This window comes from Dermacentor albipictus, chromosome 1 (genome assembly GCF_038994185.2).
Source record: "Dermacentor albipictus isolate Rhodes 1998 colony chromosome 1, USDA_Dalb.pri_finalv2, whole genome shotgun sequence".
NCBI lineage: Eukaryota > Metazoa > Arthropoda > Arachnida > Ixodida > Ixodidae > Dermacentor > Dermacentor albipictus.
The window spans coordinates 422,607,648-422,631,326 of record NC_091821.1 but is presented as its reverse complement, the minus strand read 5'-3'; the positions used below and the strand labels follow the sequence as shown (position 1 = coordinate 422,631,326).

Genomic DNA, 23,679 nt, shown 5'->3' with positions numbered 1-23,679 from the left:
TCCTCCAGCCGACGACAGGGCGTCAAAGACGATTCATTACGATTCCTGTCTGTTACTCGAGCCAGCATTACCGCGACTTTCGACCCTTTCAGTAAAATTGCCGCTAATTTTCCCTGATAGAGGCCCAAATTCCCTGAGTTTTCCCTGACTTTTTCCAGACTACTAAAAATCCCTGAGAATTCCCGGTTTTCCCGGTTTTCCCGGTTGGTAGACACCCTGAAGGAACCAGCAGGGCAACACTTCTCCAGGTGGGTGTCTCGATGAGCATGTCTTCGGTTGCCGAAGTGCTGGCTGGGTATCAGCGGATCACAGTGCGCGCTTCCCAAGCCGAAACGCAGAGCCACTTTCAGTTGACTCGCTAGCAGTGTCAGCGGCGTCAGTCAGTCGCTGCCATCTCTTCGCCGTGTAACATTCCTTTGCGCCTATGCGCTGCTTCCCACGACCTCCCAATAAGCAAGGCAGTTGTGCCAAGCTATGCTCTGTTTGCAGCGGCTGGTGCAAAATGTTCTGCACGAGATGGATTGTCCGAGGCTCACAGACGGTTTTTATTACAATATAATCCGTCTGCCTATATAAATAGTTTATTCTTAGCCAGTTCTTTCTGAGCCATGAGCGAGGCAACTGGTGGAAGGCCACTGCTGCTAAACAAGCTGCCCGAGCAGAGGCCCAGCAGCGTCGCCGCCAGAATCCAGAGTTGCACTATGTCGACTCGGGCATTGGCGCAGCAAGTCGAGCATATATCCATCTATTTCTCCGACCACAAAACTTCCTTCATGAAAATCAAGAAATGGCACATAGTGGAGTGTTTCTTGAAGAATAAAAAGCTGTCTGTAACTGTACATACATGTCTTGCTCGAATTCTTTGCCTCGCTGTATTGAAAAGCCGGAACAGCTGAAGAGCTGCGCTTAAATTTCCATTAGGAAGTAACATAATCGTTGGCAAATTTCTTAACAACGTGAAATCTTACATTTGAAGTAATCATTCAATGTTATTTTTGTATAGTGTTGTGTTTGCCAAGTGCATTGTTGTGTGCATTTTTTTGTATTTCACATCACTCATAAATTCACACGTGGTGGGCACTGTCGTACATGCCACATGAGAGTGCCTGTGTTGTTTGTTACCCTCACACCTCCAGCAAAGCTTCTCGTGTTCGTGTGCATTTTGATTTACCATGTTCTGAATGATCAGTCGTGCAATTTCTTTTAATTAAACTCCAGAGCACTTTGTGGTGCAGAATCCAGCACCCCTCTAATGACAAATTGAGTTGCATGTGGCTCACACAACTTTTCAAATGTTTCAGGAACTCCATGCTTTATTGACAGTTTGACCTTCAGATACAAATTCGTGTTGCACAATTACACGGCAGAGAAAAAAACATGATCAACATAACTAATTTTTGCTTTGTCCTTCCACGCTTTTTGGGACAGAGCCAGGACAGGGCCTTGGCTCATCTTCCTTTTTCCACTCCAAAATCTCCAACTTCATCTCAATGTGGTATTTACAAATCCAAGTTTCGTCACTCATGATGACCCTTTGCAAGAAGTTTTCCAATCAATGCAAAATTCTTTTTGTCGCAGTTTTCACTCAGGAGTCAGAAGTTTCGGCAACAAAGTGGCATAAACCTTTTACATTTCCAAATTTTTAGCCTAAATCTGGTGAATTGACGACTTTCACAAATCAAGTGTTTTGGTATCATTCTAACAATAATTTCGGAATCAGTGAGTACAAGAAAATGAACACGATATAGATCTTCATCCTTGTACTAGGTGCAGGGGCACCCTTGTCTTGGATCATCCTTGACGTACGCTTCATAGCCTTCCCAAAAATACTGGATCCATTGAACACAGTTCTTTCCTTTAGTGTATCCTTTTCATAGACGATAGCGATAGCTTGAAAGGCCCCGTTGTACAGTGAGCACGCCATCTGCAGCATTCAGTGCGAGTTGACCACGTTGACCGTGAGCAAAACGTGTCTACCAATCCCAATGCGGCAAACACCGTATTTCTACCAATCACAGAGCAGTACGCAGCACGTGCTTTCTGCCAATTATAGCGCTGCATACTACATTTCTACCATCCGCGGCAGCAGCAGCGAAGTGGGGGAAAGAAAAAATAAAGAACCAGAAAGCTGACCTTTGTGCATAGTGTGTTCACCGCAAGCGTTTCCCGGTAAAGATTATGGTTACATAATCTGCAGTTGCCCGGAAATGCGAGAAGCAGTCAGGGACCCTTTAATGCTATCACGTTCCACTCTTAAAGGTGAAGCTTAAGCGCCTCTCAAGTATTTAAGCTATTAATGAATTTCTGCACCATTCTTGCCCAATTTCACGAGAAATTTCATACTGATCGTTTGCTCTGTCTGTTTGTTGACCTCCATTTTGACAAAGGCTAAAAATAGGTTGCACAAAGAAGTACACACAAAAAATTCTATCTTGTCATACAGCAGTTAGGTATGACTCATACCCTCAAGGTGAGGTCAACTGGGTCCTTACAATTAGAGATAGCGATGCTGCTACACCGTCTCCCACTGTTTTGCTGACTCACTGTATGAATTTGTCAGACAAACCTTGTGGATGAAAAATTTCTTTGGTTGTAAGGAAAGTCTTTGTTTACGAATGGCAAATTCTGTCGATGTGCTGAATGGGCTGGGAGCAAGCTACAGAAGTTTGATCTCAATCCTCTTTTGAAGATCAGCTGCGCTGGCATCTTTCCAGTTGTTGAGCATACATTCGAACATTACTTTAAAAAGATCTGGCCAAGTGCAGTGTAATGTCACCACTTCGTTCGTGTGATGAGGCTTGTTTCAGCTCGTAGACAATGTGCTCCGCTTGCCCATTTCCAGTTGGGTGATATGGCGTGATAGTCACTGAATTGTTGCCATTTCGCTGGCAAAATTAATTCATCTCTGGAGACAAAAGCTAAGCTAGCCAAGCATCTGACCTCATGCTCCCTGGTAAAGGCATCTACATTCACAAAATGTTGCCTTCAACTGGTCTTGCAAAGTCCAAGTGGAGCATTTCCCAAGTCTACATTGGGTGTTCCCGATTCTGTTATGGTGCTTTTGGCTTTTCTTCTACAGCTTGTCTCAAAGCCAATGGAGCCAGTCATGCATGTAAGAGCTTAGGAGATGCTGAATCTTTAGAAGTTCCGAGTTTTATAGGTGGTCCCTTGCAGCTGTTCACATCGTCATTAAAAAAAAAAAGAATGGCAGCATGCTTGTTAAGTACAGTAGTCACATTTCTGTCATAGTGAATTGGATGAGTGTCATTTAGTGAGACGCCAAGTGACTGGAACTAGTTGCGGCTTAGGAGATTACAGCCTGTTGCCTTCATTACAACTAGTGGCAATGCACGCTGCAACTCTGAAATTTACTTTGATAAGTGCTGTACCCAAAAGTTAGAGGACTTCAGCTGACCGTCGTCAGGAGGCGATGTTGGTTTGGATGAGAGTGGACATATTTTTAGTCCCCACATTTCTGAGCATCTGTTCACTGATGAGCGAGTAGGTGGCTCTTGGATCAACCCCGAATGCAAGGCTTGTGCCTTCAACTTCTGAAGAGACCATGAAAGAGACCATGAAGAGATACTCGCCTGATTGGGCAAGTGCCACAACATTCACACATTTTCACTTTTTGCAGTGTTTTCGGGATGCTCCCGCGTTCCTATAGGATGCATCTTGCAATGCAAAGCATGCTGCTTGTTAAAAAGTCATGCTTCATTCTTTCCACTTTTTCTTTCAGCAGACTTGGTCCATGTGGCCTCTCTTTATCTTTGCACAGAAGCACCACCTCTCAAGTGTGTTATGAGCAGTCCAGCCTGCTGTGTTCGGTGTTCGTCATAACAGAAGCAGAGCCATATTGACAGTGTGTTCCCAGTGTTATAGTACGTAGATGACTTCGCTGCAGCCTTGTTGATTTCAAATGCCTTGCCTTTGATGTGCTGTTGGTGGACCTTTGCATTAATTCTCTGCTGTCAATGGCCATGGCCTTCTGTCAATGTCAATGGCCTTCTGGAAAGTGAGGCCTTCTTCAGCAAAGTCTCTGCTCAACACTGCCATCTTGGAGTCAGCAGGCAAACTCGTTGCCTAACATGATGTCAAGTGCATCATTTATGATGAGGGATTAGAACTTCACTGTGTTTTGTCCAACTGTGATTGTTTTGCCACTGGTGTTGGAGTGCCAAAATTTCGCTTGGTTGCGAGATTCTTTGGCCCTGTGTCCTTGCTATGAAAGCTCTAAATAGGCTCATCCAGGAGCTGGTTCTGTCATTGTAAGTGGCATCTGTGGTAGAATTTGGAGGGCTGTGGGTCAAAATGCTGCGAGAAGAGGGAGGCCACACAGCAGAACCTTGTTCATAAGTTGAAAAAAAAAGGACACAAGAAAAATGCACTAACTAGGAAAATGTACAATCTGAAGCCACTAAAAAATTTCAGGCCCTACTGTAGTTGACATCTACATAATGTGACGCATTGCGCAAATTGTTGCAGCGTAAGACACCGAAGCATGCTGAACTGGTGGAGCTTCAGCAGCCCAAGAGACGCATTGTCAATATTGTGGCTTTGGCAAGCCCCCGTTTACCCCCTCTATGTGTGTGCTCCTTGAATTCGGCCAGAGTCAGCAGCTTCTTCGAGGTACGGTATTTTGGCGGGAAATTTTGATGTGTCTATTTGGCGAGAATCATTGCGGCGCAATACACTGTCATGAGTTGAGCTTGTAAGGCTCGAACGACTAAAGATGCACTTTGGTGCTTTTCTACTGTGTAGCGTTTAAAGACAGCGCCAGGAAACCAAAATAAAATCAAGCTGGTGAGCAACGAAGGAGTATGATGCTGCCAGAAGACATGCTTAGTCGTTTTCCTATTCCGTAATGTTCAAAACGGCGAGAAGAGAGTGAAACGAAATCGACCTGGTAGGCAATGCCAGAATAGGATGCCACCTGAGCGAAACACAGCACCCACTTCACAAATGCAGCAAGGAGCATCAGTGTATTTGCGTTATTGCCAACTGAAAGCATGCAGTACGCTTCCAATGGCACTACACCACGCATGCTATGGAATAGATAGGTGAAGACGCTTATTGCAATAGGACTGCCAGCGATAGCTGTGAATGCGAGTACGCAATGGTTTTCAAGATTTGCTGGTAGTACCAGAAGAGGAAGTCGAGTGCATGCCAGCATTTGTACATGACACAGGCAGGTGAGTATGTGAGGAAGCTGCCATGGCAGGTGTGTAGTACTTACCATCCCACACACCTCACGCCTTTTCTAGTTCACATGGGATCTAGTGGCTGGAAAACATACCATACAACCGCAGTTTGGTGACGTGCTGAAGATTAATAACAGATAAAAAAGAAGCCTAGCTTCATGGGTCATTTTTTGTGTTCTCAATCACGAACGTTGAGGCTGCAAAATCATACAAAACACGACCATGTTAACGGGGTTCTACTGTATCAATAAAAAGGGATGGTGTTCAGCGTTTTCGGTGCCCCCATGCCTTCAATGTCTCATAGGTGGAGGCCTACAGAGTGTCAGCAAAATGGCACACTTTGAAATGTAATATTTTATGCAATTGGCCTCAAAATTAAATTTGACGAAACCTGACTACAACACCCAAACAGATGCAGAAAATTCTTCAACAGAGCATGTGTGCTGCCACAGAAACTACAGTTGTAGGTAGGCTATGTGCACAGCAGCTTCTTCAATCTCGTCACCAATGTTATGTCTTTCAGAAACGCTTTACTCAGCTATACATAAAGTGTATTGCTTAGCTGCTGCAGGCGTTCTAGTTGCTTGAGTCACGGGAGATTTCAATGCCTCAGTGGCGCAGCTGGGATTCAGGTTATAGGTCACTTCAATCGAGGGCTGCAATGAGCGAGCGTGGTGCTGGAACCTCAGGGTATCTAAGAAGAGAAAGTGATGCCAGCTTGCAGTGTAGCACATTGGAACTGGCTTTATCATCAGCTAAGCTTTCCCTTTAAAAATAGGCCATATTGTACATACAGGAGGTGCATACCTGTCTTACAGTAGGATCCAGCGGCATAGACACCAAGTGGGCTGAACGCAAAACAACTGATGATGCCAGGTTGACCCATCTTCTTCACTGCAAGAGGCAGAAGTAACACCACACACACTAAAGCAGGGTGGTGAACAAGAAGTCAATTCGTCCTCTGACAGCCAACGATGTAAATATATGGCGCCATGAACAAGTTCCAAATGGTTGATGCCATGTATTTACATCACTGTCTGTATGTATGAAAAACACGCTAATTTTTCAACTCTCTGTCGCCCAGCAAGTGATGCCAACTGTGCGGATACAAGACATTTTTTTCCCCTCCGAAGTCTCATCGTTTTAATTCCACGGCTTCCTTACGCTGGTGTGTCAACAAGCGCTTGCGCATCCATGCATGCGCAAGCGCTTGTTGGCAAATAGTTTTGGTTTCGTCTCGCAGGCTGTTTTCGTTTGCATTGCTCGCAAAAACTGATGTCTATCCAATTCTCTAATCTCTCAAAGGGTCACTGCTAGATGCTCACTCGTTTATTGCTCACAGGGGAGCAATTTCATCTGTTTGCAGGTGGATGCTGGTATATACAAACGATGCTGCCATGCCCGTGTTTCTTTTCTCAAAACTCATGAAACCTTCATTGGTGATGGGAAGAACAATTATTGCAAGTTTCTGATTCATTCGGTTTTTCTGACGGCCACACAACATTCAAGTTTTATTGCGTGGTCTCAGACACAAAGTTCGATTACGCTATGGACACACATGCTGGCTGTTCTGCGAATGAGTTGAGCGGCAATTCCTTCGATAGGACGAATCATGCCGCATTGGAATATATTCCAGTGTGTCTACATTTTAATTCTCATTATAAGTATTTATGCAAGCCCATCTGTATTGATGCATAAAGAATGCATGTTTACCTTCGGAAAAAAATTTGTCACTTTATGGTCACTCTAAAGAAATGTGATCATTTTTTCTTGAAATACGTGACTCAAGATTTTAAATCGGCAATAAAAAAATTGACCCCAGGGGGTCCCCACATGGCAAAAGAAATTGAACCTCGAAGAGTTAGCAGGTATATTGTCATACACTACATATCCACATGAGGACATGGATGCCATTAAACAGCTTACTATTTTTTCCTACGAATTCAGGAATATTTTGGTCTTCTCTAGATGTGTGAAACTTATGTGGAGAAATGCCATTGGTATTCTACTTAAAATTCTGCCAGAATGCCTTGCTTGCACACCGTGGAACAAAATTAAGTGTTATCAATACATGTTGCGAGAGATGTTGGGGACAGATTTTGTGGAACTCGCAACTACTTACCTTGGCATCAATATTGAGTCAAACTTATCATAGAATAATTATATTAATCTTACCCTTGCCTCTTCAAACCGTACTCTCGGACTTATTAAACATAACTTAAAAGAAGCCCCAATGCATGTCAAAAAAACTAGCATACACAACATTAATCCGTCCTAAACTAGAATACGCGTCTGCCATCTGGGATCCCGAACAAACTTATATCATCAGTAACATCGATGCCTTGCAGAACCGTGCTGCGCAATTTATATTTTCAGATTATTCACGTTACAACAGCGTCACCTCGTTAAAGAATAAAGCCGAGTTGGACAACTTAGCACTTCGCCGTAAAATTTCTCGCCTAGCACTTTTCCATAAGCTTTATCACCATCCATCACTTCACGACGATTTCTTTCAGTCACCACCAGTTATATTTCCACGCTGTGACCATCCATACAAAGTCAAACGCATTAACTGCCAGTCATACCATTATGCATATTCCTTCTTACCATGCACAATAACTGAATGGAACGCCTTACCATTAGTCATTGCCACAGAACCAGACTTGACTAAGTTTCAACATTTAATTCACTCACGACTTATCGACTAATCTTATTATTATTTTTTGGGACTTTTACAGTGTTTTCGATGTTTGTTGGTGTTCTTCATTGCAGTTGCCTTATGTTCTCCTAATATGTACTAATGTTTTCTCTGTAATAATTGTGACCTAATTATCTTGTATATTGCCCATGTTTCACTGTATTATTACTTCTGTTACATTCTCTTGTTTTTAGTATGCACAAACTATGAGCAGTGCCTGTGATCGCCCCCCCCCCCATGTAATACCCTCTTAATGAGGGTTTTTGGGGGTATTTTGAATAAATAAATAAATAAAATAAATATTATCCTTAATATCCTGCCAGAATGCCTTCCTTGTATACCGTGGAACAAAATTAAGTGTCACCAATACACATTGTGGGAGATTTTGGGAACAGTTATCTGGAAAGTGGCAGAAGTTGCACAACTCCTACAGGCGGACATTCCATGGACAATGAACCAGCTTCAATGCCAAAATTGCATCATATTCCCTTAAGTAATTATGTAGGAAGCTAACTGGTGTTGACTTATTAAGGACTTTGTGGTAATTAGTGCACAATTTATGGTGATTGACATAGCTGTAAATCAGGTCCACCAAAAAATTTTTCTATTCATATCCCCCCTTTTTTTTATAATGGAAAACAGTCACTGAAACCCCCATCACATGAAGTTGCAATATCTTTCTTCTAAAATACCTTGAATAACAACAAACCTAAGAACCAGGACAAGTGGATGAACAATTTTAAAGCAAGTTGGGAAAGGCAACAAGCCTAAATACTCTTATCATAAGCTAAGTTTGTCATCCTGCAACCCCTGGCATTTTAATGTGCTCCTAAATATAAGTACACAAGCCCCTTTATATTCTGCCTCAATCAGAGTATGGACACCATGGTCAGCGATCAAACCCAAGATTATGTGCTCAGTAGCAAAATGCAACATTTTAATTCTTGAATGATGTAGCAATAACTGGGCAACAGACATAGAGGATGGAACAAGACAACTTTAGTTTTTTTTCATAAACTGAACATTGCCTATTTCCCAATAAATGTCAATATTCCCTTTTCGAATGAAAGTCTCCGAAAGCAAGACCTGCAGCTGAGGAGTCTTTCTGGGATTACTTAAAGGTAATTCAAGCTTTCAAAGCTAAAATAGGATGGCAATTCAAACGTATTGTCTCCAACAATCTCGGGTGCGTTACCAATGTTTGGCTAGAGCACGCAGAGGTCATAAGCATAGAGTGGCTCTGCATTAATATCAAAACGGCGGAAGGTTGCAAGTCACCATTTGTTGGCCGCTCCTCAAAACACCTCCCTGGCCTGGCCACGTCGAACACTCGCACCATCTTGTCAAACCCACAGTACAGCTTCTCACCAAAACTGTCAAATGCTATACTGTGCGCTGCCACGGGCTCATCCTGAAAAAAAAAGCTAGTAAACTTCAGAGCAAAGATACTTTTACGAAATTATGACAGATCCAACATACTTTTTGGAACCAATGTTAAGCAAAGCTTTCTTGATTCATTTTAATTTATTGCTACGCAGACACTTGTCGTGTGCAATAGTATTTCATTTCCTACTTCTGTAGTTGCTTACGCCTTCTGCTTATATGTAAACACACAAGTTCACATGGTCACATGGCATGCAACGTGGTTGCAGCAATGACTTGCAGATGACAATGTACAACCATCACCTATCTATATGCTATCATTGTGACAGTATTGAATTGTGATATTGTAATGACTTTGGAATCAGCACAGTTTTGATTACAGGATAGGCCTAGTTTACCATTACACTGCCTCCAGATTGGCCCACTCTACTCATCAGGAAATCAATAGAAGAGACAGGAAACACATAGAAAAAAAATTAATTATGGGGTTTTACATGCCAGAACCACTTTCTGATTATGAGGCACGCCGTAGTGGGAGACTCCGGAAATTTCAACGACCTGGGGTTCTTTAACGTGCACCTAAATCCAAGTACACAGGTGTTTTCCCATCTCGCCCCCATCGAAATGCGGCCGCCATGGCCTGGATTTGATCCCCTGACCTTGTGCTTAGCAGCCCAACATCATAGCCACTAACCAACCACAGCGGGTAGAAAGGAAACAAAGGGAGTAGGCAAAGAAAACTTCACTTCAAAAGCGATAAGGTCTTGATGATAAAAGCAGCAAGTGATATCACACCAGCCAATGAGGAAATGCTACTACATAATGCAACCACAGAGACCAAGGTCTGCTTATGCATGATCATAAAATGTTTGTCAAAAATCGAGTGGCATGTGGGCAGAGCTGAGAGCCACTGTCTGAAATCATGAGCAGACAAAAATCTGCTTATACTGAGCTTCTGTGGGTTAGACATAAAACTCTGAAAATGTCTATTCTTGCTTACATGCGTTTCAACGTAACATGTTTAATAATGCGAGTACAAGAGAGAGATGAAAATTAGGGAGGTTCCTTGTGCTTGCCCAATATTAGTGGTTATTTAAGAAAACCCATTCCTACCAGGTGATTATATGACCTGTAAGAGCACCGCAACTCAGCTGTGTATGCATCCCAAAGGTGGACAGGATTTCTTGTACTTGTGCTTGCAAAGCTGCGAATAAGTGCAAAACATTTCAGAAGCATTTCAGCTTGAAAAATAAAGCAAAACATGACAATGGCACCTCAGATTACTTTTACTCTGCAACAGCTGCATTACTTGGAAAGGGACGCCTAATATAAAGCAGCAACAACTGAGCAGCCCACAAACAGATCAGTCGTGGCAACTCCTCTGTCAAGCACAGTTATATGACAGCCAATAGTAGGGGTGAGTTAATGCCAGTGCTTGACATAAGTTCTATTTTCTTGCAAAAAAGAGCATGCTTTACCAAAGCAGCATGTCCACCATGCTCTATCAATAATAGGTTGCTCTAGTTAATATGGTTTTTGAGTATAAAGTTCCTTTAGCAGATGCATACTTTGTATAGTCAACACTTATGTTTCTCTCAAGATGGGCCAAGCTAGCATTTACAAGCAAGTCACTGGAAAACTCTGCTTCTGCCACTTGGAGAAGCACAAAGGTATGTGTTTTTGTTATGCTGGTGGTGGCTGTACATCAGTATGGCTAGTGATGAAACTATTATCCCTATGTAAAAAGCTCACATGCTGTATACATTTTTGTAACTGTTCCGTTCCTAACTTACTCTGCATATACACAATGTGCAATCCCCTTTCGTGACAACTTCCTTCTTTGCCTCAACTGTACAGTCCTCAGCGATTCAAATGTGATAATTGGACTGCATGGTGGCCAGCACTTTTTGCACCACTTGTGATCACTGGGGAGCCATATGCAGTCACAATCTATCACTACGGCCCTCACTTTTACCCTATACCATAACATGTCGGGGCTTGATGCCCCAGTGCTCATCAGTGGCACAAGGAGCACTGGCAGAGCTGTGTTTCCTGCTGACTGTTGTAGGCCTTTCTCATTTGCTAGCTTATTGAGTGCTTTTCCTAGCAACGCTAGTGGTCTCATTAGCCATCTTCCTCTCTTCTCCCGTTCCACCTCTTAAATGAGATTCCTGTCTTCATTCCCTGTATCAATGGCAGTAAACTTTCAAAGCGTGTGCCACTGCAGCTGTTTGGGAAATGTATAGATGCAGAAGGTAAAATAAGATTATATGCAAGGCTGCATCACAGCTGCAGTTTTAAAAGTTCATCAAACACTATTGCAACTGCTGATGTATTTAAATTAAAAGTCGCCAATGCAATTTGTCTGGCATTTGAGATGTTCCATAACTGCTTCCAATGCTGTAGGTGCTGCAGGCTCCCTTCGAGGTACTTTGGAAATTTTTTCATCATATCAGAATTGAAGCTTAATGCAAGTGTATTGTATCTATGGGAAACCAAAGAAACTTCAACAAACATTACAGACATTTTACGAACAATTTGGCATATCAGAAAATTTGGCCTGAACCGCCCTACAAAGGGCGTCTCCTGTAAAGGCTTTGATAACCTTGCAGTATTCGATGACCACTGAGACAGGAAGTGTGGTGCCAGTATATATATAAAGCATCCTCGTAATGATTGCTGGGGCATACCAACAAGTTGCCGGATCCGAGGAACTCATGCCAGGGAACCAAGCATAGTCATATATCAGGCCACTTTCACTGCACTGGAGCACAGGAACCTGGAAGCACAACTCCAATCACCTAAAATATTCCTGGTAGAAAAAGAAAGAGAAAGCTCCAGAACTATCACCCCAACTACTTTGGTCATGCAATTCAAGAAGAATTAGCATTAAAGTGAGCTAGAAAGCTGCTGCAGTTGCACTGGCACCTGTATTGCTGTCAAGCACCTAAAAAGGCAAGTTGAAAGCTGCTACTGCATTTTGCTGAAATGTGTGAAATAAAATGTGTGCTGCTATATGTTTAGGTTACACAAGCAGGGTCTCTGCACCCTAGCCAAGAACTGGCCACCTCATTAATGAGCAAGAAAGTATAATATTCAAAGACAAAACAAAACTGCTGGATCTTGGTTGTACCATAGGATGTATGGAGGGCCAATTAGAATGGTTCCTTTATCTCCTATTACATCTGAACATGCCACACAAAAGATGTATACAGTGTAAGAAAACAATCTGAATTTCACACACAATCAAAATGTGTAAACAGAAGCAATACTTTTGCATGAAGCTTTATGGTATGTTGAAAACGGTGTAGCCAGAAACTTAGATAAAAGTGCGGCACTGTAACTCATTGTTCCAAAACAATCGCAACTGACAGTGTAAAGTTTACAACAAATATTATGAGCACAAGTTTTAACCCCCCTAACTTTGAATGGTGCAAAGTAACCTGAAACATGCGGACTCAGAGGCATGGTTTAATATGTCACCATTTCTTCCGCTTCATTCCAGTCAATCTGATGTTGGCACAGGACCGCAGGAAGGTTGAAAATCCGCAGACAGCGATCGTCGCTGTTTGTTAAAATGCATGATCCATCAGGAGACCTCCATGAAGAAAGAAGAAAAAAAGCGACCGAGTGAAGTACCACCACTTCTGTTCAGCTTATACATAAGGAACTATGAGAAACGACGAGAAAAATATAAAACAAACTAGTTTACCATTTACAACCCCTTGTGATGCACTTAGAAAATGCTTTCCACGCACCACACACTTGAACGGGCTTTATGCAGTAGTTGAAGGCTGTTACAACTGTGTTGGTCAGACAGGTGTTAAAGTCACGTTCCGGGCTCTCACTCGCAAACAACTCGCAGTCCGAGTTATCACCAAGGCCCGTGGGGTCTGTCTCTTCCACCACCAAAGGTTCATCAGCCATGCTTCTGTTCATCAGGACTTTCGTAACGAAGGGTCTAATCCATCGAAGGGTTTTATGTCCACCAACGGACGTACATTCGCACAAGATTCTCGCGCCTGTGCACTAGGGTCTCCTCGGCATGTCGTAAAACACGCACAGCTTACTCGACACACTCATGAAATATTCGACGAACGAATTCGCTGCTGACAATTATCGCATAGCGCGCTCTCACACAACACTACTTGACGCTCCTTCGGAAATGAGCGACAAGTATTTTACCGTAGTTGCTAATGTGCCTAGAGTTCTAGGGTTCTAGGCAGTGTAACAATTCATTCAAATGGTGCATGGCTCGTGCAGGCGCTGCTCGTGCGCTCATGTGCATGCGGTACGTCTTGTGAGCGTGTTAGTGTATCCTGACGCCAACTACCAAATTTCAAGTATTTATACTATTTATACATCTTCATAACAGTTTACGCAAGGCATTTTTTTTTCACTTGCCTACTTACAACGCGTTTAATGAGGGAAAATACAAAAATGAGAAACTTGAAATTGTAAGATTTGGATCTACTTTGCGCAGCGCACGTTAGTTGCAAAGCATTGCTCCCGCTCATAATTCCCTACATTTCCCCATGTGCGCTAGTCTCGGTACATTTCTCGGTACTTAGCGCCTCCCGCGGACAGATCCAGCTTCTTCAACCGCGAAGCACCGCGAGCGGAGAGCGGAGAGTTCGGCGTAGTGCTTGCCAAGCAAAACTAAACAAATCTAAGCGGAGGATAGCCGCCGTCGGGCGCCGAGAGTAGAGTTTGCGCGTTTGCCGTACTGCTGGGCGCCGTCGATAGCGCATTCTGTTGTGCGTCGTAACCCAATCCTTCCGATTCGTTGCTTCGATAATCCGTGTGCCGCACTGACATCGGGCATCATCACAAGATGACGATCATCACGCAGCCTTTGACGGAAAAGAAGCTGGCCAAGTCGCCACAGGCCAAGCCTCTCGTTCAGCACGAGTCGGTGAGTTAGGCTTACGCTAAAAAGGATATCGACGCAGTTGCTACCCCGGTTGTCGATATGACTGGTTTTCGCTTCCGCTCTGGCTGAACAGACGGAGGAAGTGGGCGCGCGAATGCACTGGGTCGGCTGCGCGTTATCCTCGCAAACACGCACGAAGCGTCAGCGGTAGCATCTGACTGTGCTTACGTAATGTTAGGAATGCACTGTTTGTTTCGGACCAGCGCAATTCACGTTGTCGTTGTCGCTATGCTTGGTGCGTCAGGCCAGTCGCCAATGTTATTGTACAAAATTTACGTACAATTGAGGCTGCATCGAAAAGTAAACGCAATGGCAGTTTCCTTTCGGAGTGGTTTCTGTTGTCTCGTGTTCGCTTGCATTTTATTAGTTTCTCTCTCTCTCTCTTACAGCTGTTCTTTCGAGCTCTTCTCTTTTTCCGTTAATTTGTCAGCCTTTCAAAGCGTAGCTTGCGTCACCAAAACAATAAAATTAAAAGCATTTGTTCGGCCTTCCACGGCACTGCATCGAGTTGACCATTCGACGTTTCTGCCAGTGCGCGTGGTGCAGAGACGGTTTCCCTGCACTGCTCCGAATACTCCGGCACGTTGATCAGCAGGAATCTGTCTGCGTAGTCTTGAACCCGGCACTTCTGGACTGTGGCCCAGTCCGCCTCGGGCACCGCTCTTTTGACTCCACTGCATTTGTCGCGCCTCTGCGGCGAAAACGAGGATGCCTCAGGGGTTGCTGCCTCATTCGTGAAGTATCACTTATTTTGAGAACAGCAGGAGTTCCGCGATGCTCTGCTGCTGTTCGTGCCGCACTGCTCGCGCCACGGCCAAAATACCGATGTCGACAACGCACGGTCGCCGGCGTGTTGCGCCCTTGCCAACAGGACATGCCGTGCACATACTCCACGAAGCGCTTGCGATATATCTTTTTTTGCCACACTCCGCATTGCAGATGAAGCTGCCGGCAACGTCTGCAGGTTTCGAGACCGTGTGCAGCGCGCCATATCAGCGACTTGGCGCTCGAGCGTCGTGAATGTCGCGGTGAATGCATGCAGATGGTTCGTGTCGTTGAGGCGTACAAAAGGGCGGATCGCGTTCAAGTAAACGCTGTGCGGATAGTGTGATCACGCGCTCTGGTGTCTTAAGCGGTAGCCTCAAATATCAGCCTTGGCAAGCTTTCAGCTGCGCGAATCTACCCTGCGGCTAGTCTTTCCCATGCGCAGTCGTTAGGTGTGTAAAAAAATTCACGGTACGACTGCTGCTGCAAGTGTCTCATAAGGTGTACTGTAGGATTTCCGCTTGTGTTTCCGACCTTTTTAGCAAAATAATTGTGCATGTCAGACTTTGCACTTTTTTCTCCTTGTTTAGGTAGTTACGCATTCGCAATCCTCTGACGTTATGAATCACACAAAGGGTCTACTACAGTTCTTCGTGCTGTTTCTTATACCGGTGTCACATGTACACTTCTGATCGCGATCGGGACCGATCCGGATCGAAATTCTCGACTTCGATTGGCTCTCTCGCGCATTTTGTGCAAAGGACCCAATCACGACCGAGAAAGTCGATCCAGATCGGGCTTGATCGCGATCAAAAGTGCGCCGTGTGACACCCGTATTAGATGACTAGATAGAATAATGAGTCTCACCAAAACAGTCTGTTAAACACTTTGCATAGCTGAATATAATTTTTGCATATGTAAAATTGAGCTGTGACAAACTTTTTTGCCATGTTAAGTTCCAGGATGCCTTCACTTATCGGTGATTAATCTGTTCACTTTATTGATTTTCTTTTTGTTTTCATTATGCCTATTAAAGTTTAATGGTATATGAGAGCTGTCATCACAAAACAAAGACTGCTGACATTAAGCAGTGGCTGTCAAGTTCTGCAAAGGAAAAATTTTTTTTAAGGAACAGAAAAATCTTGTGCAAAGAATCGACATGTTGCTTGGCTTGCGAAAAAGAAAGCAGACAGCATGCTATTTTCTGTACAGCAACCGTATCTGTGGGGAGTTTCTGTCAAACAAAACACAGCTAGGACTTAGTAAAACAGAAAGCATTTTCAGTTTTCTTGTACTTTGGCGGCATATCTGTAAGTGTGAAATGCAAGACTGCCCATTTACTTATATCCAGATGCCCTTTTAAATAACTCTGGCCAGGTGGTAAAAAAAATCCAAGGTACCCCGCTATGGCATGCACCTCATACTCGGATTGTAGTTTTGGCGCGCAATACTCCAGAATTTGAATGTTAACTATGTGTTTGTCGCTTGAAAACAAAATTGTCCTGAGCACAAAGCTTTAGCACAAGCTGTGTTGCCAGCTTGTATAAACATAGGGTTTCAAGACATTGACAACATTACTTTCTCCAAAACTGATTGTATATCCGAGCATCTGCCAGACAAAGTTTACCACATTTGAGAATAGAAGTTTAGTTACAGAAAACCACCACATCTTCAGAGGATCGATGCCATCATTGCCACTTACAGTGTGGCCATGTAAAACTTGGAGCTTATTGGCACTGTTTGATTTAAATATGGCATTACCATTCCGAGTCTTGGATCTCTGAAGTGGTTTCTGTGCTTGTCTTTAATAAATAAAGGCCGCAGCAGAGGTGAAAAATATGTAGCATTGCCTTAATGTAGCACTTGCACTTTAACTGGTTGAAAGGTAGTAACTAGGGCAGCCAACCTTTTGTGTCGTGCTTGGTTAACTAGGTAAAGTGTAATTTCAATGTGTCATGATAATGATCAGTAATGAGCTACATTGCCTGGCATGTTTGAAACTACTGTATATCCATGGTTGTTTGATGAAGGAAAGTATTCTTGAGTATGAAGATAGAGATTGTTTGGCAAGAGAATAATAGTTGCAACAAACATGATGCTGCACCTTCTTTTTTTCTTAATATTTCTTGCAGTTATGCCCTTTTATTGTCAGATGATATTTGGTGAAATGTAGGACTACCGTACTGCTCTTCCTTTTTGCAACTAATTTTGGTAAAGTGAAAGATCAACTAAGCTTTTCTGGTTCTCAAATGCAACTGAGCACACATGGCACAGAAGATTAAAATGAAGAACACTTACAAAGTGTGTGTCAAAAGCTTCTGACATTTAAATGTATAAATTGGGCGCAGTTAACTAGAAATTGGAAAATTCTGTTGTATTTCAAATAGTTCTCTCCTGAATCTAATCAGTAAGACTGTCTGCTCTTTTACTGAAGGAAAGCTTCATGGAACTTTATATTTGTAATGCAGTGCTGCTTTGCTAGTAACTTTTCTTTACGGATGCCAGTAGATCGAAATGGGTGACTTTTAAAGGGGATTTTAGCTTAAGGGGGGATGAGGGTCTTGAAAACTTTTTTTTTATTTCGTAACATATCTTCCTGAAAACTGGCATGCAGATATATCTTTGAATGCTGATCCCAAATATATATTCAGATTTTATATATCTCATCTATAAATGAAGATATTGCAAAATAATTCATCCCACATAGGTCTTTTCTTACGGGCCATTATGATAATTTCTTAATTAAAAAAACTAGTTTCAAAGAATGGCTGTCATTTCCAAGGGCCCACTGCACATCCTAAAGCTAAAGAAATTTTTAAAAAGTGATCATATAGGTCATGAATGAATAACAAAGTAGGAAGAAAAAAACAATGCGGGAGTAATTAGCTTACATCTGACCTAATTGCTAGTCTAATGGGTTTAATGAAAAATGGAAAGCTTTAGGATGTAGTTGAGGTTTTACTGAAAAAAATGATATCTAATTCAATAAAATCAGTTGATGCAAACATTATGAAAAGTTCTGTAAGGCAAAGGCATTTGATCGAAAAAGCAAAGCTGAGAAAATTGCATTCAAAGTTTTGCTTACTCTGCCACTTTTGTTTACCTATCACATGGAAAAATTTAATGCTTTAGCATGCAGCCCAGTCATTACTGAACACAATAACACCAAACTCAAAGAAATCTGTTCATGTAAAGATTGTGAAAACCTCTGTATTGCATTGGTACTTGGCAAAAAAAAAAAAAAAGCTCAGAAAGTCGTCTTTACTTGCTGCGCCGACGTTCATTAGCTCGAACTTGCGGGAAGTCGCGGACTTCTTCGCCAATGAAGTTTTAATGTTGTCTGCGTACTTTTCACGCGCCGCGCACTCCGCGCAAAACACCGCGTCGAAGCGTTGAGCACGCGAGCTCGGTTCAGCCGCGTCCGTCGGCACCGAAGCGGCGTTCGGAAACGCCGAAGTCGACGTTAGGCTTAGGTCAGCCGGCTCGTCCGCTTCCGACGACACGGAATCCGAAGCGACTTGCAGCGTTTCAAAAGTTAGCATTTTCGACGGGCTTAGTCCAGGCGCATCCACCGGCACTGCAGAGACTTGCGGTAACACCGAAGTTGACACCAATCGGGACTGTCCAGCCGCGTCCACCGGCGAAGCTGTTGTTGGCGAGCTCACTCCAGCCGCATCCACCAAGGCCACAGCCATATCTCTATGCCACAGCAGCTTACGGCATCACCGAAGCTGTAGTTCTCGACGATGTAGCGCTCTTATTCCATGCGCGCCTCTTTTTGCTGACTGCTTTTCGCGTGCTTGCTTTCAAGCGCGCGTCTCGCGCCATCGTGACACGCGGAACAAAGACACCAGGCACGCAAAAGCAAGAAATTCGTGGTTAAAAGAGGCGACTCAATAGCCAAAATATCTACAAGAACGATAAAGAAAAAGGCAGAACGAAAAATACAAGAGGAATGCGAAAAATGACGTGCGCGCCGGCGAAAGCAGACGACGCGAAGGAGTCGAACAACGCGGCCGCGGGGCCGCGGCAGGCGAAGCATGCGTCACGGCCAATCAGAGGGCTGCGCCTCGGGGAGGCGCCCGCTTCACCCAATCAGCGGCTGTCTCGCGACGATTTCGCTCTTGAGAACGGGTGCTTGGGGTGCCGATAGCTCCGCTGCACGAGAGTCTACAGCGTGCCGAGGGGCGCCAGAATGGAGAGCGGGAAACCAGCTTTCAAACGAGACCAAGATGGCGCCGATCGGTTCGCGTCGCGCGGAGCTACGGCAGCTTGAAAATGAGGCAAATCTTCGCGCTTGGCGTTCAATTTCGGCTCACCGACGTTTCTAAATTGCCGTTTTTTTTATACTTCGAGTAGGAATTGAGCCATAATATTTTGTAGAGGCATAGTTGGGACATTAAAGACTTCAAAAACGCAATTTTTGAAAATTGCCATTTTTGACCATTTTTCGCGATTTCAAGACCCGCGTCCCCCCTTAAGACATAAAACATGTTGTGGAATTTGCTCTACCATAGTGTCTTAGTTTGGGCCAGTCTGCGAAGCCACGGTACACCTAGACCGATTGTCTTGATGGAACATCCAGCCCTGCCCTCGCTGAACTTGCACTTGTTTCTTTATCACTGCTGCTCTAAGGGCTGTCATTAGTTCCAATTATTAACAGCTAGTGATATTATTTTGGAAGTCATGGCACATGACACTTGATAACTCCAACAGTGGTGATTTGGGCGAGTTGGTTAGGCATTGCAAAATGGTTTCTGTGCTGACAGACATTAACATAGAAAGGAGGTACAAGGTACGTAAAGTGCTTCGTGTGTCCTGTTCCCACTTTCTATGTCCGTGTCTGTCAGTGCAAGAACTGTCTTGCACTTTATAACTCGTGAAGAAAACTTTGTGGAAAGTGCTTTATCATCAAGTACTGTAGGAGAGGCAGCTTTTTGCGGAGAAGCTGTATATGACTAGCCAATTCATCTGTGCGTTCGTCTGTCGGTCGCCTGTATGCCAAAAACTCCTCCGGATCAACCCCATGCACATGCGTGAAAAAAAAAAAAGTTGGAGAGCCTCGCCATTAGCCAACACCACCTAGATAGCATAAGGCCTGTTTACTCTGATCCATGACATCACGCTACGTGGCCCGAAATTTCTATTGACAAGGCTGGCGTGATGAAAAGCGGTGACGTCAAAATCACTATTGCCTACTCGGGAGCATCCCCATTAAGTTCTATGGTAGTCGGGCCAGGTAACATAGCAAAAAGGCCTGTTGCAATCAAGGTGGTGTTAAATTAGCTGCACCAGTAGTGACGTCATTGCTCTCCATCGCAGCCAAGCGCGTGTGCAGCAGTTTCTCTCCGGCTCCGAAATACGTAGGCCACGTGTCATACGGGAACGAGATCATGTACACCGTGCCGATGCTGCAACCCGGGCACACGAATAGGCTCGTGCAGCCGAGCACAAACAGCATTTGTGTACCGAGGACCTGGCAGCCCACCAAGCCATCGTTTAATGAACCGTCAGGATTAACCTAGTGATAAACACTGGGGCTGCACATTTGACCTTTGCTGGTTAACCATCTGTGAACAGTGCTTGGGTGATGATTTTAAAAAAAAAAAGATTTCTTCCACTTGCGCTCTGCAGCCTCCCTTGATTATAAATTCCCATTTGGTGTTGTAAATTTTCAGTGTGTCTTTTTAAAAGGCTTCCAAAGTTTTGTGCACCGAAAGCTTTAATGAACGATAGGCGAAGATGACAGTCAGGCTTAAGAAACTAAAGTCTCTGGACTGCTGCTCTACATTGTAGGAGTTGAGGAGGACGTCGGGGTGAAAAACTTGGGAGGTTTACTTACAGTGAGAGCCAATTATCAGTCTTAAAGTCATTACGGGCCGGCAGCTACTCGGACGCTGCGGCCCGTGGCAAGAAGCTCGAAAGAGATCAATCAAGGAATGCTCTCTTGCTGCTCCCGGTCTGTGTCTTTTAAGCCCTTCGGTGTCTCGAAGACACGTCATGTTCGGCCAATGGGAGAGCCCGCTCCGGTGACGCCATTTTCAGCCAATCGTCGAGCCGCTCGCGTGTCGTCATTTTCGGCCAATGGTAGGCGCCCGTGCGATGGTGTCACACCCGGCAAAGAGAGTCGCTGCTTGGTCCCCCATTGCCCGAGGGTTTACTTCTCCCTGCGGTCTTGCCTTGCTGACTTGAAATGCACCGTCACAATAGTAGATGGATGGGGGCGACGCTGCCAGGTTTTCACGGCGCATTACAGCTGTCTTGCTTCGGGACCCACTTTATCTGCAACAGTGCCAGGCTCTCACTTCACTTTCGGGAAGAGTCAAGCAGTGAATAGCTCCACCTGCGGCACACGAAGTGGCGGCCACCAACTTGTTTGCACGTGCGCGCCTCAGGAATGTGGTATCCGTGCTTCTGCGCTCCTTAATTAGCTGTGGTGCGATTCGATGTGGTCTGGTGAACTTGAAGTAGGCTCAGGAAATGGCCCCGTATCTAACAACATGAAAGAAAAAGGAACATAAAGAAGATGACACATGTAGAGCTGTGTACATGGTGTGTATACATTCCAACTGCACACTTGTTTGTGCTAACTTATCTATGCACTTTTGCTTAACCCTTTATTGACGAGTATTGCCTACAGGCACCATACCAATAAAAAATTTTTTTCTTGCCATGTTTCAGTGCTGGGTAAAAAGTTTCTTGCTAAATGTCTTCAGCCAACACTGAATGACAGGCAGCAAGTGTCATTTGTTGGTTTAGAGCAGGAACACTGGACGAGGAAAAAGTTGGGCATGCAACTAATTGTCTTGTGAAAGCAAGGTCAGAGGAAACAGGCTGATGCAGCATATCCAGTTGTAGTGGTGTCACATGTGTGACGTAAAGCAAATGAAATGTACACCTATGGTTCACATAGGATGAGAGCTGTCTATACAAATTGAAAATGAAGCCTTAGGTGGCTTGGGGTGAATCCCACTTCCGGTTTCCTGCCTGTTTTTTTTTTTTCATTGCTTAAAAAGTTTTTGCTAAATATTTTGTTGTTTTGTCGATTATGCTTATTTTTGATGTGTTCTGCATATTTAGATAGAAATTAAACATTTTTTTCTGGAGACTTATATACCTCGTCATTAAAGGGTTAAGCAGACAAGATTGAGTCATGTATGATGATCTGGGGTACCCTCAGTCACTTTCTTTTGAGTTAAATATCTAACCAGTATGCTAATACTTGACCTTGTCCTTGACCTTGACTTGTAAATTTTGGCCTGGTAAAGAAACCTGCAGCAAAATTGTACCAAATATATCTACACAAATGAATGTAACAGAGCAAGCATAGATACACTAATGCAATTTGTAGTGGATTATACATACGTCTACTAGAGGGCTGCAGAAGGTGCATCTAAATTCAATTTTCTTACGAAATAATCTGGAAAGGTTCCATTCTTTATATTGAGACTATGTATGGTGAAAACCAATATGTAAGGAGCAGTTCAAATCAAAACAGCAATATCGAAGCAGTTGAGTATCGTGCAGCATGTTTCATTCTATCTAACTATGCCCATACTGCGAGTGTTTCCTTTAATGAAATCGGAACTACGTCTACATAACATGTTAGAAGGAAGCTTTCCCATCTATGTTTGCTTCACAAAATTTATTTCACTAAACCATTTCTAAAAGGTGAACTTGTTTCCGAACCAGCTTGCTTATCAAGGCATATTGACCATACACATAGAGTTCACGTTGCATTCTGCCGTACAAACCTATTTCTGCACTCTTTCTTGCTGAAAACTACAATAGATTGGAACCACCTGCCCCCATCCATTGCCTGCATAGAAGATCCTGTGGCCTTCAAAGATGCGATGAAAAATTTTCTGCATGTGTAGCTTGAACACATTTGCTTATCTTTGTACTTTTAATGTGTATTTTTTTAAAGCCCTGCACTATGTGCTTTTTGTATATGTGCGCTTTGTTTTTTCTTGATTTCATTTGCAACTTTGGATTCTGTTCTTGTTGAACCATGTACCCACCCTGACTGTAACGTCCCAAAGGCCCTGAGGGTAAATAAATAAACATATTCATGACAATTCCTTTTTTTACTTTAAAAGGAACTTGCAGAAGGGCAAGTTTTTTGAAGGGGAGTAGTGCATAGCAAATGTTAGGTGGCTGTGTCAGAAACCAAACAGCTGCTGTAATCATTGCTTGAGTACTGATTTCACATTGGCACACCCTTAACATTATTGTCTGGCAGTGAGTTTGATGCACTAGTGACAGAAGTGTGTGTGTGTGTGTGTGTGTGTGTGTGTGTGTGTGTGTGTGTGTGTGTGTGTGTGTGTGTGTGTGTTCATTAATGTTATTAGGAAACGTTAGGGAAAACTACTTATTGCTTCTTGGTTTTATTAGTTTCCACTTTGTTTTCAGATGCTGTTGCTTTTGTACAGCCTTTCATGGTTGAAGTGTCCAAACTTGATATTGCTGGTAGAAACATTTGCTGCCTCTCTCTGGCAAGGCATCTAATGTGATTAGATCTTTATTTTAACAGACATTGGCCACACTACCAAAAATGAGATGCATTCTCAGAATACATTATGGTTCCGATATTACTTATGCAGAAAGGATTCAGGGTTGGTATGGGGTTCATGTTGTGTCTACGTATAATGAAGAAGGCTTGTCCGATAGAATGCATATGATGTTTTCTGCATTTCTGC

At 43.6% G+C, this 23,679-nt stretch overlaps 2 protein-coding genes across 3 annotated transcripts in view; one reads left to right on the top strand and one right to left on the bottom strand.

Moving 5' to 3' along the window:
- Nucleotides 1-13,697, bottom strand: part of WDR79 (WD repeat domain 79) — a 29,860-nt gene extending 16,163 nt beyond the window's left edge. The window contains exons 1-6 of one of the 2 annotated variants that reach the window (XM_065425380.2): nucleotides 12,995-13,697; nucleotides 12,766-12,880; nucleotides 11,973-12,061; nucleotides 10,396-10,486; nucleotides 9,178-9,310; nucleotides 6,009-6,095 (exon numbers count right to left, since the gene is read on the bottom strand). In XM_065425380.2, coding sequence (XP_065281452.1) covers nucleotides 6,009-6,095; nucleotides 9,178-9,310; nucleotides 10,396-10,486; nucleotides 11,973-12,061; nucleotides 12,766-12,880; nucleotides 12,995-13,221 — 742 coding nt within the window. In that variant the 5' untranslated portion in view covers nucleotides 13,222-13,697. Of the gene's footprint in view, nucleotides 1-6,008; nucleotides 6,096-9,177; nucleotides 9,311-10,395; nucleotides 10,487-11,972; nucleotides 12,095-12,765; nucleotides 12,881-12,994 lie in introns of those variants that run through there. The other variant, XM_065425388.1, reaches the window with a different exon arrangement.
- Nucleotides 13,698-13,906: 209 nt separating this feature from the next.
- The window catches only part of LOC135896891 (integral membrane protein 2B), a 35,289-nt gene continuing 25,516 nt past the window's right edge, over nucleotides 13,907-23,679 (top strand). Inside the window, exon 1 of the mRNA XM_065425400.2 lies at nucleotides 13,907-14,197. Coding sequence (XP_065281472.1) covers nucleotides 14,117-14,197 — 81 coding nt within the window. The 5' untranslated portion in view covers nucleotides 13,907-14,116. The remainder of the gene's footprint in view (nucleotides 14,198-23,679) is intronic.